The sequence below is a fragment of the Symphodus melops genome (genome assembly GCF_947650265.1).
Source record: "Symphodus melops genome assembly, chromosome: 11".
In the NCBI taxonomy this organism is placed as follows: domain Eukaryota; kingdom Metazoa; phylum Chordata; class Actinopteri; order Labriformes; family Labridae; genus Symphodus; species Symphodus melops.
Window position 1 is genome coordinate 11,950,209 of NC_136701.1, and position 14,068 is coordinate 11,964,276.

General features: G+C 40.0%; 1 protein-coding gene across 3 annotated transcripts in view; it reads left to right on the forward strand.

Annotated features, from left to right (window-relative positions):
• nlgn2b (neuroligin 2b) overlaps nt 1-13,026 on the forward strand; it is a 156,905-nt gene extending 143,879 nt beyond the window's left edge. For 2 of the 3 annotated variants that reach the window (XM_079355009.1, XM_079355008.1), the window contains exons 5-9: nt 3,071-3,256; nt 5,499-5,764; nt 5,855-6,008; nt 6,256-6,622; nt 7,467-13,026. In XM_079355009.1, coding sequence (XP_079211135.1) covers nt 3,071-3,256; nt 5,499-5,764; nt 5,855-6,008; nt 6,256-6,622; nt 7,467-8,382 — 1,889 coding nt within the window. In that variant the 3' untranslated portion in view covers nt 8,383-13,026. The remainder of the gene's footprint in view (nt 1-3,070; nt 3,257-5,498; nt 5,765-5,854; nt 6,009-6,255; nt 6,623-7,466) is intronic. The other variant, XM_079355010.1, reaches the window with a different exon arrangement.
• The last annotated feature ends 1,042 nt before the right edge of the window (nt 13,027-14,068 follow it).

Sequence of the window (14,068 nt, forward strand, 5' to 3'; positions counted from 1 at the left end):
CAGCGCTGATACTTTACCAGGTCAGAGTCACATCAGGCTAACAGCGGCGATGATCTAAGGATAATACAATTACACACCAAACATGCAGAGTGTGTCTTGATTAATCAGAGTAACCCATTCAAGCTAATACTTCTGCTAACAAGATTTTGGTGTATTTAATTATCCATACAACACTTAAAACTGCGCTGTGGTCCAGCGAAGGCTGTTACTTAAAAAAGGGTTATCCTATGATGTATTTAATCTCAATTTAATCAAGCTATGATGTTCCATGGTCATTATCTCATTATCAGACAGTAAAAAGATTATAGGATTTTCTTTTTACAAAATAATTTTTTGTGGTACAAACACATGAATTCATATTCTGAAGACTGTCTGGTTGTCCAGAGATAACTATGTAGGCTGTCAGTAAAACAGGGCTGTAATTGGCTGTAACTGTGTTTGGGATGTTTAAGCAGAGCTTCCAGGTCACTGAATCTGTGGACCAACATGAAAACATGTTCGGGGTTTATCATTCCTTCGTTGGCCTTCAGATAAAGACTTAGACAATAAGCATTTTAGCAGAGGTTGATCTTAATCTACAGAAGATTTAATAATGGCTGTTCATACAAAGAATACCCAGACAGTCTCTTTATCAAGGTCAGATATATGCTTGATGCAGGCTTTGTTTCCAAGGCCGTATTTAATTTTTTTTTTTTTATTGGACGCCCATAAGTGTTTCTTTTCCTTGGTGTGTAATGCTTTTACAAAAAATAATAATAATAATTATAGCAAAAATATTTTTCCAAATGTTCTCAAGATTCTTAACTTTCTCTTTTCAAATGAATGGTAATTAGACACCAACCACAGGCACCTCATATTTTCCATGTGCAAAAATTACAATAAATACAAAAACAGGGACATCTAATCCATAGCCATCCCACATTTCTTTCCAAATATAAATCAAAGAAAAAAATCAAGGGAATAATTCAAAATGAAACATTTGGCTTTATATTCAACATAGAATTTGGACAGCGCTCTGGCTACTGAATCATATCCAAACCAGGGGAATCCAACAACAACACTTCAGATTCCGAGTGTTGTTGACTGTAGTGTAAGTACAGTGAAGAGTGTGCAGTGAGACGTGTGTGTGCGGGTGTGTGTCACATAAAGTGTTGAAGAGAGGTCAATTTGGCAGGTTATCATCACCACCATCATCATCAATATGGCTGACATTATAATCATCAACAATTAAACTTAATTTGCTGTTCAACACACTTGAGAACATGCTGACTGTCCTCTTCTACTTTCTGTCTCTGTGTACTTTGTGTGCTTTATGGCCGTCCATTCATCAAACAGTCATCACTACACCTCACTATTCTTTTCTTCACACAAGGAAACTCACGAAGCAAGAATCACTTTTAATTTGCACTCACAACAAACGTTTACGATTGACTAAACTTATGTGGAAGATAGTTTTTTTAGGAGACCTATAAATGGTCATAATTGTCTTATATCTGGCTTCTCTTTAAGTAAGTCTTCTAAATAAATAAAGACTTGGTGGATTTCGTAGTCCGTGTTTACAGATTAAGATCAAAATGAATAATTCCACATTTTTTATAAAAACTTGACTTCTGCTCTGGCTAGATTACAAATGTGCTTTTGGTTACTGAGTGAAACTTTGAGGATGCAATGCTCGATCACCAAAAGAAGACAAGCAAACACTTTGACAATGCTCAAACAAACACAATCCTTCTGAATGCAGAGGATTGTTGACAGTTAACAAATGATTTATGTCAAAGAAATGGACATATGTTGGGGTTAAAAGATTGTGAAATTAAAGAGGACCTGATATGGTCATTTTAAGTTTTATATTGATTTTCAGGAATTTCACAGCTTTGCATCAGTCATAGCTATTTAATGTTTAAAATGAAGCTATAAAATGTTGTAAACTTAATATTAAAGACCTTTGCACGCTGATTCTTTTTTTTTGCCTTTTTTGGATCTGTAAACTGAAGAAAAGACAGAAATACGCACGACCTTGACACAGTCTTATGCATTTAGTCTCAATTAATTGTGTAAAACTCACAGTTATAGACAACATTTCTTGTGCTCATCAAGCAGTTAACATGATTCAGTTTTGTTCTTTTCTACCTGTCTGTCCCCCCTTCAAATCAAGAGAGAGTTTCACCTGTCCATAAGGAGAGTGTTGTGTTTTTGATAAGGAGCAGAAGAATTATCCCGATCGCTTCCTGGTGTATTTCAAGATGTCAGTGGTCCAGTTTGATACGCTGCTCTCTATACTGGAACCACACATTGAAAAGAACAACACCAAATTCCATGACACAGTTGGTCTTGAACCCTGGCAGTTTGAGGTTAGGAAATTACAGACATATTTTACTTGTTTAATCTGCGTCCAACAGAAAAGCAGAAAAAAGGAATGTTCACAAAGGACAGTGATTCATATCTGAAGGTTCATTGACAGATGTGACACGTTTATGTTTTTAAAAAGTACTCAACCTCTCATTTATTGAATATGTTGTTGTTTTAATATTTTAGTTTTCCTTTTATTTAAGTTGTCCAAATTTGAAGAGCTGCTCTGGTTTCTCAGTTAAACTGCTTGTTGTTGCTTGTAGCACGTGCTGTAATTATAATATCATAGGAACAAAGGATTCTGTTTGTGACATTTTGCTCAGTTTATTTCTTCTTGTTGTGGGTGTGCACCTACTGTTTAAATGTGTGTAATAGAAGTAGGTGAAATATGCCTTCTGTTGCTCTCCTCCTCTCTCTGCTGACAAGTTCTCTTAACTGTGTTGTACTTCCAGCGTGGGTATTAAAAATTAGTAATTTGGCAAGCTTTCTGTGTGAAATCTCCTCAGACATGCAGAGAGTTTCAGACGTGAAGTACCTGACAATGACAGGATGCCATCTTCTGTTTACTTCTGGGATTTATTTTTATCTTCAAAAGCAAATAAAAACACAGGATTGTGTTATTTTTGTGGCCTTGAATTTGTCAGCCCTGCTCCATGTTTAACAGATAATCAGTATTTTCTTCCTCCTTTCCTCTCTGTGTTTGTTCTCATTTACCCTGCAGGTTTTCTCAGCACAGGGGACCAGTCTGCAAAGGGGAACTATGGCCTGTTGGACCAGATCCAGGCCCTGCGTTGGCTCAATGAAAACATCGGCCACTTTGGAGGAGATCCAGAGAGAATCACCATTTTTGGTTCTGGAGCTGGTGCCACCTGTGTGAACCTCCTCATCCTCTCCCACCACTCTGAGGGTGAGTTTATTTCACTGTCATGGTCACATTAGCAGTCATATACCCTGCTCAAAGGGATTAAAACATCAGGACAGTGTGGGCAGTGTATCTCTCTCTAGAGCATGTTAGTAATTTCAATGAACAGCCTCAACCACATCCAAATGTACCACAATATCATCCCCCAAAGTGAAAGGAGGCAATATTTGGAGATGAATCATCCTCTGTTTACAGCAGTAAAGATTCTACATATATCTTCAATAAACACAAACGATTCATCCAATTTAGAAGAAAGAAAGTCATTCTGGTCAGTTCTGGAGTCGACAGATGGATGAAAGTAGGAGGTTGTTTTAATAAAACCATTACTCACCTTGGGACACAAGCTTGTAATAATCCCCCCCAAAAAAGGTAATTCCACCAGGGACTACGATCATGGAGTTACAGTGACAAAATAGTCCCTCTCTGATAAAACTAATCCTGTCCAGACAACGCATCAGGAAAAGATGCTATTTATATTTAACCTACTTTTAAATCTCCCTCTTGGGCTCCAAAGCAAGAGCATTGTCTAGTTTTGTTCCATGGATACAGATATATACAGTATATACAGTATATGTACATACTGTATATAATTACAGTATCATGTTTTTCAGGTTTCTGACATGTTTAAATGTTTTTTATCATGTTTCTTGGTTCAAAGCAGACACAAAATAAACGCAATTTGTTCTTCCAACAGGGAAAATATTGAAGTCTGCGTTCTCTCTCTTAATTTAAGGGTTCAAAGAAACAAACATTAAGTTGACTTTACTAATTGTTCCTTAAACCTTTTTCCAACAATCTCACAGGATTATTTCTGACATGTTGTAATAACGTCACACTACTATTCTTTGACAATGAAGGTTGTTGAATAGAGCTTTAAATTGGAGAGTACAGATTGAAATGTATATAGGCCTGTTCTTAATCACTCCAAAAGCAGCAGCAGCTTTGTTTGTGCACATATGCAAATCACTGAAGTAAGGTAGTTTGATTAATACATTTCTGTCATTTAAGTTGAAAACTAAAATGTTTTTGGTTTGCTATGAAGAGCTGGAAATCTCCTCTTGCACTCATTATGTTCTTCATTTGAACACATATAACCCATTTACACTTGGCATTTTAAAAAAAATGTATCTGAATTTGGATATGTATGTTTCCTGAAACACTTTTGGAAGAAAAAAAAAAAAAACATCCTTTTTTATCTTTATGTGATCATTTCTGTCTGAATACATGTTCGAGTTACTAAACTAAAGGTTCTAGTTCATATCACCTGTAGGGTAATGTGTGCTCCTGGCCCCACACCTACGTCTTCGCCGTCAACTGACCTTTGACCTCTGACTGCAGCTTTTTCTCTGCCTCAATTATTCTCTGGGTTTCAGGGGTCTACTTTAAACTACTGCAGGAAGGAGATCTGTTCGTGTTGTGTTGTGATGTTTTCGCCCATGTTAACAGTTGGTGTAATGCAGGAAACAAAAGAAAACATCTGCGTTATTATTATTGGTCAGTGTGCAGAGGTTTGTTGCAAAAGATCTCCTTTTACTCCATTTAGAAGCCAGGCTTTGATACCACGTAGTGAAGGAAAAGTTGGTGGGTGAACAGTTTAAGATACTGTGTGTGTGTCTGTGCATGTGTGCATGTACAGAGATGAGATGAGGAGCAGAGCTGGAGCTGCAGCTGAGAGGCTTCTTAATTGATTTCACAGGGAGAGGAGCGGGGGTGGGGCACATGCAGAATATGGGGGGGCTTAATTATTAATGACAGAATCTGCAGATAAAACAGAGGGACAGCAAGCCACTTTACATAACAGTGCAGCGGTGCAACAGTGCGAGCAGTCTTCATTCTCTCTCTCTCTATCTCTCTCATTCTGTCTCTCTCGCTTTCCCCAACACGGCCATCAAGACTACTGCCGTGTGTGGAGTTGTCACCATTTTTCTTGCTGCTGTCTCTCCTTGTATGTAATGGAAGCGATTCATTTCCCTTTCCCTAATGTTCATAAAGATTTTCTCTGGCTATAAAAAGCAGCAGGATATCTACTTCATCTTGCTTCATATGTAATTCTCTACAATTGCTCCTCCTCCAACATATCCATTATTTAAAGCATGCACACTGTAAGGCCTTGAAGGCCCCGTCAGCTGCTGCCAAAAGTGTGTCAGAGGAAGAAAAGAGCTGCACTCGGAGAGTAAAAGTGATCATCTATGTCCCTTCTGAAGAGGTTTCTGCTCTGTATGTGTAGGTTTGTTCCAGAGAGCCATCGCACAGAGTGGCTCAGCCATCTCCAGCTGGGCGGTCAACTACAGACCTGTCATGTATACCAACATCCTTGCGAAAAAGGTCGGTTGCACTCAGGGGGACATGGCCGCCTTGGTGGACTGCCTGAGAAGGAAAAATTTCCGGGAGCTGGTGGACCAAGACATCCAGCCCGCACGCTACCACATCGCCTTCGGGCCGGTGGTAGACGGAGACGTGGTGCCTGACGACCCTGAGATCCTCATGCAGCAGGTCGGAGCTGATCAGTCAGATTGTGTGCAAATGTTTTCAGTGCTGTCACTTCATGCTGCTTGTTTTATTTATTTTTTGTCATGACTCCAGGGAGAGTTCCTGAACTACGACATCCTGCTCGGGGTCAACCAAGGAGAGGGTCTGAAATTTGTGGACGACAGTGAAGGAGAAGATGGAATTTCTGCCGCATCATTTGACTATACAATCTCCAACTTTGTGGACAATCTATATGGATACCCTGATGGTCAGATCCTACCCTTTTTACCCAAATATCCTTAGTTTGAAACCCAAATCCTAAGGTACATGTTGTTTAATTTTATGATGGTAGTATGTCTGGTATAAACAAATCCTGTAAAGCCATGACAATAGGGGTTGGAAGATGTAAATCATTTGTTCCAATAGGTAAACATATATTTTAGATTTTTTTTTTAGGGGTAATATGCTCTGGAATTCTCTGCATCCATACTTATATGAACGTCTGTTTTTCCAAGGTAAAGACATCCTGAGGGAGACTATAAAGTTCATGTACACAGACTGGGCGGACAGGGACAACACTGACATGCGTAGGAAGACCCTCCTGGCTCTGTTCACAGACCATCAGTGGGTGGCCCCCGCTGTCGCCACAGCCAAATTGCATGCAGAGTTCCAGTCGCCTGTCTTTTTCTACACCTTCCACCACCACTGTCAGACCGAGGCCAGGCCCGAGTGGGCGGACGCGGCCCATGGAGACGAGATCCCTTACGTGTTCGGTATCCCCATGGTGGGAGCCACTGACATGTTTCCCTGCAACTTCTCCAAGAACGACGTGATGCTCAGCGCCGTGGTCATGACATACTGGACCAACTTTGCAAAGACAGGGTTAGTTTGATGACAAGTGTTAGAGTGAAGACTCGATAAAGGGTGTTTATCTAAAGTAGGACACTGAGTATACTGTATTCACCGTAGTCAGCTGTGATGTCACCTTTTTGTTCCTTAGCCTTAGTTCCTTAGTTCCTTTCCTATTTAGCCTATTTATTGAGTCATGTTTGAATGATTTTATTCTGACACATACTGATCATCTCGTGAAGTCAGAAGTTTAGTTAAAATTCAAATAAAATCATTTCCTTAGCTTATGACGATCTTGTGGATCTGGTTTGAAGTATGGCCGGGAAGTAAAACAATACTAATACTGCTTTATTTTTCTGTTCTAGACATTTCAAAACAGTTTGTATGTCTTTTAGTAAACCTTTAAGTAACTGGATTTCAGTCATTTTGAAGTTTAAAATGTAACAAGCTGAGCTGAAGTGAGAGCCAGTTTGGTTTGCTGCCTTTGATTTATCTGGTTTAATAAAGTAACTGAAGAAGGAAAGAATTAAGCCTTACATTTTAAGCTGGACGACTTAAACACAGGCTAACGACTTGAGCAGAATCAAATTCTAAACTTAAGCTAATGAGCATCTCAACTTGATGAAATTAAATGGTATCGTCTATAGTCGTTTAAATATAACATGAGTATATTTTCATCGTCCAGCCATGGTTTGAGACTGTATGAAAACAACATGGCTTCTGATCTGTCTGAGTTCTCTTTAGGTCCAATTCAATAGTGTATGAGTTAATAGTCTGAATATCTCCTGTGTTTCGCTAATATAAAGTGCAAGTGTTAACAGCACAGGTAATGATCAACTTAGAAGGGATTAATAGAGTCTTCATTTCTCTCCTCCAGGGATCCCAACCTACCTGTTCCTCAAGACACCACATTCATCCACACCAAGCCAAACCGCTTTGAGGAGGTCATCTGGACGAAGTTCAGCTCCAAAGACAAGCAGTATTTACATATCGGCCTGAAGCCTCGTGTCAGGGACAACTACCGCGCCAACAAGGTGGCCTTCTGGTTGGAGCTTGTGCCTCATCTGCACAGCCTCCACAAGGAGATCATCAGCTCCATCACTACTCGACAGCCACCCGGAGGAAACAATCGTTGGAAGGCCACTCAACGCCCTGGCGGCCATTCCACACCCGCACCACCAGATCCTGACCCCGACAGTTCAGAAAGACCCCGCTTTTCCCCCTTCCCCAGCGAGACGAGGGACTACTCCACCGAGCTGAGTGTGACGGTGGCTGTGGGTGCTTCGCTTCTTTTCCTGAATGTGCTGGCATTTGCCGCTCTGTACTACAAACGAGACAAGCGCCATGAACTCATGCAGAGACGCCACCGCCGACTGTCCCCACAGCGTGGCACCACCATGGGAATGGGAGTCGGCATGGGAGTGGTTGGGTCCCCTCCGCACAACGACCTGGCGCTGAGTCAGGAGGAAGAGCTCATGTCTTTGCAGATGAAGCAGCAGAGAGTGGAGCTGGAGCACGGCACCCCTATCCCTTCCCGCGCTCTTCACGGCGACTTGGAACCCTTGCGGCCCCCGGTGTGTCCGCCCGACTACACGCTGGCCCTGCGGAGAGCACCGGAGGACGTGCCACTGATGACAGCCAACACCATCACCATGATCCCGAGCACCATCAGCGGCATGCAGCCCCTCCACCCCTTCAACACTTACCCCCCTGTCCCAGCCCCGTCCACTACACCCGTCCCCAGCCACAGCAACAATGCCCTGCCACACCAACACTCCACCACCCGTGTATAGGACCAGGCACAACTGCACAAACTGCTCCATACAATCTCCACCCTCGCCACTCCTTTCTTCTTCACTATACCTTTGTCTTTTTTCATCCAGCCCTCAAATAAAGCTGCAGTTTGTAAGATTGTAAGCGGTGAAATACCTCTAAAAATGTAAGCATAAATCAAGGGGGAGATGATTAAAAAAGCTCCTTCGCCAAAAGCCTATCATTAAAGGTTTATACTGCTTCGTTCAACTAAGGTTATCTTGCTCATAAGAGCCACCAAATGCATCTTAACCCCCTTTACACAATCAGTCAGTAATCTTCTGTGTAGCTTGGTTGTTTTTTGCGCATGTGTTGTTGGGTCAGTGTAAAACTATGTTTGACATAGCTGCATAAATTCATTCTCATTCATTTAGTGGAAAGATAATACAGTAGCGAGCAGCTTTGTATGAGGCAACATATGCCCCCACAAGCTGTCTGTCATAAAGCGTGATTTCTTGAAACTTACAAATTGCAGCTTTAAAGGCCCAATCTGGAAGTGAAACTTGGCGCCCTGTGTTGAGCAGTGTCCCAACAGCTGTCCTCTTTGTTTGGATTTTGGAGATATTTGTTTGGTGGGAAGTAAATCAACTGCACCAGAAGTACAAGAGGGACCTATTTGACATTCAAGTGTTAGGTTTTTGGAAATTTTTAAAGAGTATTTTCTGTGAATTTACGTACCTGTTTTTAGTTCTGTAGCGTTCCAAATGCCATCAAAGAATAAAAATGAAGTATTGCATTGGAGACGTTTCCAGATTGGGGCTTCAACTGTTGGGCGATACAGGAAATACCTAAATCATTCTCAGTCTGTGGGATGCAACCTGGAATCCAGGCTGCCCATTAGAACTCACTGCATCTCGGCAGTAATCGTATTCATTACATTATTTGTTCCTCACTCATTATCTCTCTGTCTGTATCCCTATTTCAGCCCATTTAAACGCCTCTCTCTCTCTCTCTCTTTTCGCCCTTTCTCTCTCTCCACATCTGCCCTACATCTGTAGCTCTTTTTATTCATCCATCAACATGATCCACTTCCATTTTCACTTCTCTCCTCTGACTCGCAATCACTTCTAGACTCTCTTTTCCTTTTGGAGTCTTTTATACAAGAAAAAAAAACACAAATGTAAATGATGTATTATTAATAAATTGTAAGGATATGAATGAAAAAAAAAAAAAAGATATTCTGATATCTCGTTTTTACCAGCATTCTTGGTGCCAAGTACTGTGATCAAGTTCCTCTTTCACTGGCGTCCAGTGGAGCGCCTGGAGAGGTCCACCCTGACTCTATCTTACAAAAGGAAATACCATCATAAAAAGTGCCAACCCCTTCATCTTTCTGTTTGATCCACACACTTCAGTTGGTTTTTACTACACTCAATGTTGCACTGTGGCTGGTCTCTTCTTTAAAGGGAAATCAGATTCAATATATCCTTGTTTTAAAAAAAAAAGATATATCTATATATACATTTTTATTAACTTCTTTGCTGTGTGGGATATTTGCATGATTCTTTTTTTATTTTAAAGAGTGTGGAAGGAGACGTATGTTTGTCATCTGATGATTTGCCTTTTTTTTTCCTTTTGTTTATTTTGGAAAAATCATTTTTATTTTCTATTTTAATATCAGCTGCACTTTGTGGTACTTGGAAAAGGGTATTAAAGTATTAAGAGATAACTATTGTGTAAAACTATGATTATAACAAAGAGTAAATATTTCCTCTTTATTTTTTTTTCATTTCCTAACACTGAGGCTGTGCCGCAACACTACCAGAAAGACTGATGAAAGACTTTTTCTTTGCGCCCTCTTTTCGCTCTGTTTCTCTATCTTTTGCAACTGTCAAGTCTACAGTCACTGTATCTCAATCTCACTTGAAGATAGCACTTTTTGAGTTACAAGAAGAAGAAAAAAAGAAACTACTTTACATGAATAGTCTAAATAAGGTTTTTGTCTGTGACTGACATTAACCACAAGCTTCAAGTGTTGGGAGACTGCCTGACGGTTTTATCTTTACGTCTGCTCTTTTGTTGTTTCATGACTCTTCCCCCGCAACAACGTGGGGGGATAGAATAAGATATTTATGATGGTCAAAAGGTGAGATAGCCTTGTATGCGCGTTTCACATCTTTCGCACAACTGAACACAGAGATGGGTCACACTCTGGACAATTCTGAACACAAAAAAAAAACAGTGGCATTAGGACAACACTGGACAAATGCTGATGACATCTTGTCAGCTGATCTGTCAGTGAACAGAGGATGCGTTCTAAAAACCTGATTTAAAAAAAAAAAATCTTTATTGACAGACATTACTTGTACACCACATACCACAAAAACAAGGCGAGTGGGATTCATCTGCCCTCCTTGCGATGCTCTGTATCCTGTCTGCTTAGGATAGCGACACTCTGGATCCAGACTGCCATCCCACATACTGGACTGGAGCGTGCGCGAGGACAAAACCAACACATGAAACAAACTGTACATTTTTTAAGTGTAAGAGAACAAACTGGAATTTGTAAATATTATGTTTGTCGTTTGGTTTGAGTGATTGGCCGGATCTTTTCTTTGTGACAACAGGTGCAAGTTTCGACGACGTGACATGATTTGTTTGGCACTCACGTTTGATTCTCCTTTATTTCCTAGATCTCGAGGGCAAGTTCCAACAGGTAATTGACACATGAATACAGCTGTTTGCATACAGTTTTCATTGAAAAAGAAAAAACACAGCATGGTTTAAGATGAGTTGAAAAAACTCAAAGGAACATGTAAGGCTCAGGGTAGCCTAGATACTGTGGTGGTAAACATGTTCTGACTGCAGAAAGGGCTGTTTAAAGCATAATAGCCACACCTTGGCCCTATTCTTTCAGTCATGAAGGCAGCTTTGGACTAAAACGAGTCTTTTCATTGGTTAAAAAGCCCAAGAACAGCTGCATAGAACATATGACTGACAGGTAAAATAAATCTGCTCCAGATAAAGTCAGAAAAACAAGAGACAGGACAGGTGTTGGAAATGTGCTCAAAACAAACCACAAATCAAGGATTGTTTTCTTATAATGCTATTTGTCAGTGTCTCACGTCGTCTTGAGTATCGTCGTACAGTATTACCCATAACTGAGAGGTAGACGAGTCCTTTGAACTCTTCCGTCTTATTTCAGATTCTGATGGTGATGGTTGTTTTGCTGCCTTTTGCATATTTGTCTGCACATTCTGTTTTGGGGACTGTTGACCCAGATGTTTGGTGTGAGTTTTAGTTGCCCACGCTTCAACAGCATTACTAAGATTTTTTGCTTTTTTTTTGTTTTGTTTGTTTTTTTCTTTTGAAACAACGGTTTGGACAGCCAACAGGTAATGGAAGCACACTCACCAAGTTTACATGTTTACACAGTTTTGATGTTGGCTGGAGGTCAGAAAAAAAGAAGAAGAAAAAAAAGCATTACAACGATCCAAGTATCTTCTTAGTACAACATTTATTCCTGGAATGGTTAAGTGAAGGCTTGCACCTGTTTGTCTGTTTCATTTAGTCTGATTCAGTAACCTGCTTGAAGCTCAAGATACTGTGAGAGAGCATAATGATCAGAAGGGGTTGAAGAATTAAAGTTAATATTTCTATTTCAAATAGAGGCTATTACACACTGTATGTTGTGTATCTGAACTGGAAAACATTAAAAGATATTCTTAAACAAATTCTTTGCCGTTTCCTTTCACATGTCAGGGGTGCAATATTTAGATTTTTATTACACTGGCGAAAAAAACCCCACCACAACAGTCCTAAAACTTGACACACCTTAAACAGAATAACCATGTGTTGTTTAAGTCTGCACATTGCCTTTATGTCTATGAAAGCCAATGGTGATGACACATCTTGTTGCAAAAATAACCCAGACTGTGTGGAAATCCATGAGAATTTACTTAATTAAATTTACCTGATGAGTTTTATATCAATTGCTAACTAAACATTTTCTCTCTGAACAGCACGTTTTCTTTTCCAAATATATCCATTAAAGGTAGGGTAGGTAATTTTCAAACAATAGCAGGATTTTGAAAGTAGCATTCCCTCAGTGGTCAGTATACACACCCTGCCCCTTCCCTCTGCGCTCTCTCACTTACACGCACAAGAGCCATTGGTCCAGAAACCGACCTCAGCTCATGCTTCGAGTGTGGGCTTGTGCATACACGGGGTAGAGAAAGAGCAGGGAGACATGATTGGTTCATCCGATTGGTACCTCGTAGCAGACATTGGTCGAAGTTTTACAGACTTACAACTGCTATAGATGATAGATTTTATTTGTTCCTTTTTTCAGAGCACATTAGTTGTTCAAGTTTGTGAGGACCTGAAGACAATTTCAACGAAAATTACCAACCCTGCATTTAAGAGTATTAGATAATGAAAGGTCTAGATAAAGGGAGCTGCTTCCTTGTGAAATTGTTAGCGACATGAGAGATACTTTTTATTTTTCTCCGCATATGGTTATACAATTGTTATCAAAGTAACTCCAAAAAGTCTGTTTTTATTTCTGTTTTATTTGTTTGTTTGTTTTTTTCTGGCTAAAATAAGCCTCCGAACCTGTGGGCTATGGATGTGCCTTGCTCACAGAGCTAGCACTAGCATTAGCTAATAATTTTCCATTTGCAAACGTTTTCTACTCTCCAGCTCCATCCCCTTGTCCAAGTAGGGTCATGTCTGGTTCTAGAGAAGAAATACATAGTAGAGACTGTTTCTGAAGAAATTATACTCGTAACTACCGTCAGAGGAAAAAGCAAAGGTGGATACCTCCATTGCTGTTGAAATAGCTAATCGGTAATTCACATTGGATCAACGTGTTTTTCTGTCTTGCTCTGTATATTGCTGCTCACTCAGTTGTAAACAGGAAGTCAGAACCATAATATGTAATAGTGATGTCACAATGAAAGACTCCTCTCATTAGATACAACAAAATCACATTTATCTCCATTTTTGGAGTTTGTTAGCCTTGGGGTGGCTGTGGCATAGTTAGAAGAGTCAACAATAGAAACAGGTCTGCTGTGTCCTTGGGCAATTGACCCACTGCTATGTCGGTGGCGTATGGATGACATAAGTTATTTCTGCCAGTCACCACTGCTATCAGTGTGTGAATGGGTTGGTGTGACCTGGTGTAGAAGCGCTTTAAGTTGTCAGGAGAATAGAAAAGGCGTTAAACAAGCTCAAGTCCATTTACATGCGCTTTAGTTTGCTTTGTGTTTTTGTTCCTTTTTAGATAAAAATCAAATTAATATGGATGTCCAGCAAAAGAGAAGACCTACTAGAAAGAGTGCAATTAATAAAGATGCTGTATTCTTCATTACTGTTGTCCAGTCTCATGGTGGGGTAATGCTTAAGTTAAGACACCTCAGTATTTTCCTTGTTCGTAGATTTGCATATAATTAATTCAAAAATTCAATTCCAATTTTCCTTTTATGTGCTTATGAAGTTATCTGAAGGGTTTGATTTTCAGAGCCTAACATAACAGCAACACAAAATTCATGAAGGGATCTGATCCGTGTTTATTCAGCTGCTGCACACAACGAATCAATATTACAGTAAATAGGCCTACTTTAGCAGACTGATGCTGGTCATGTTGGATATAGATTTGTGCTAATGTGGGCCTTTCATTGTTTTAAACCCTGATGTGGAAATAACAGAACATGTTTTGTTTTTATC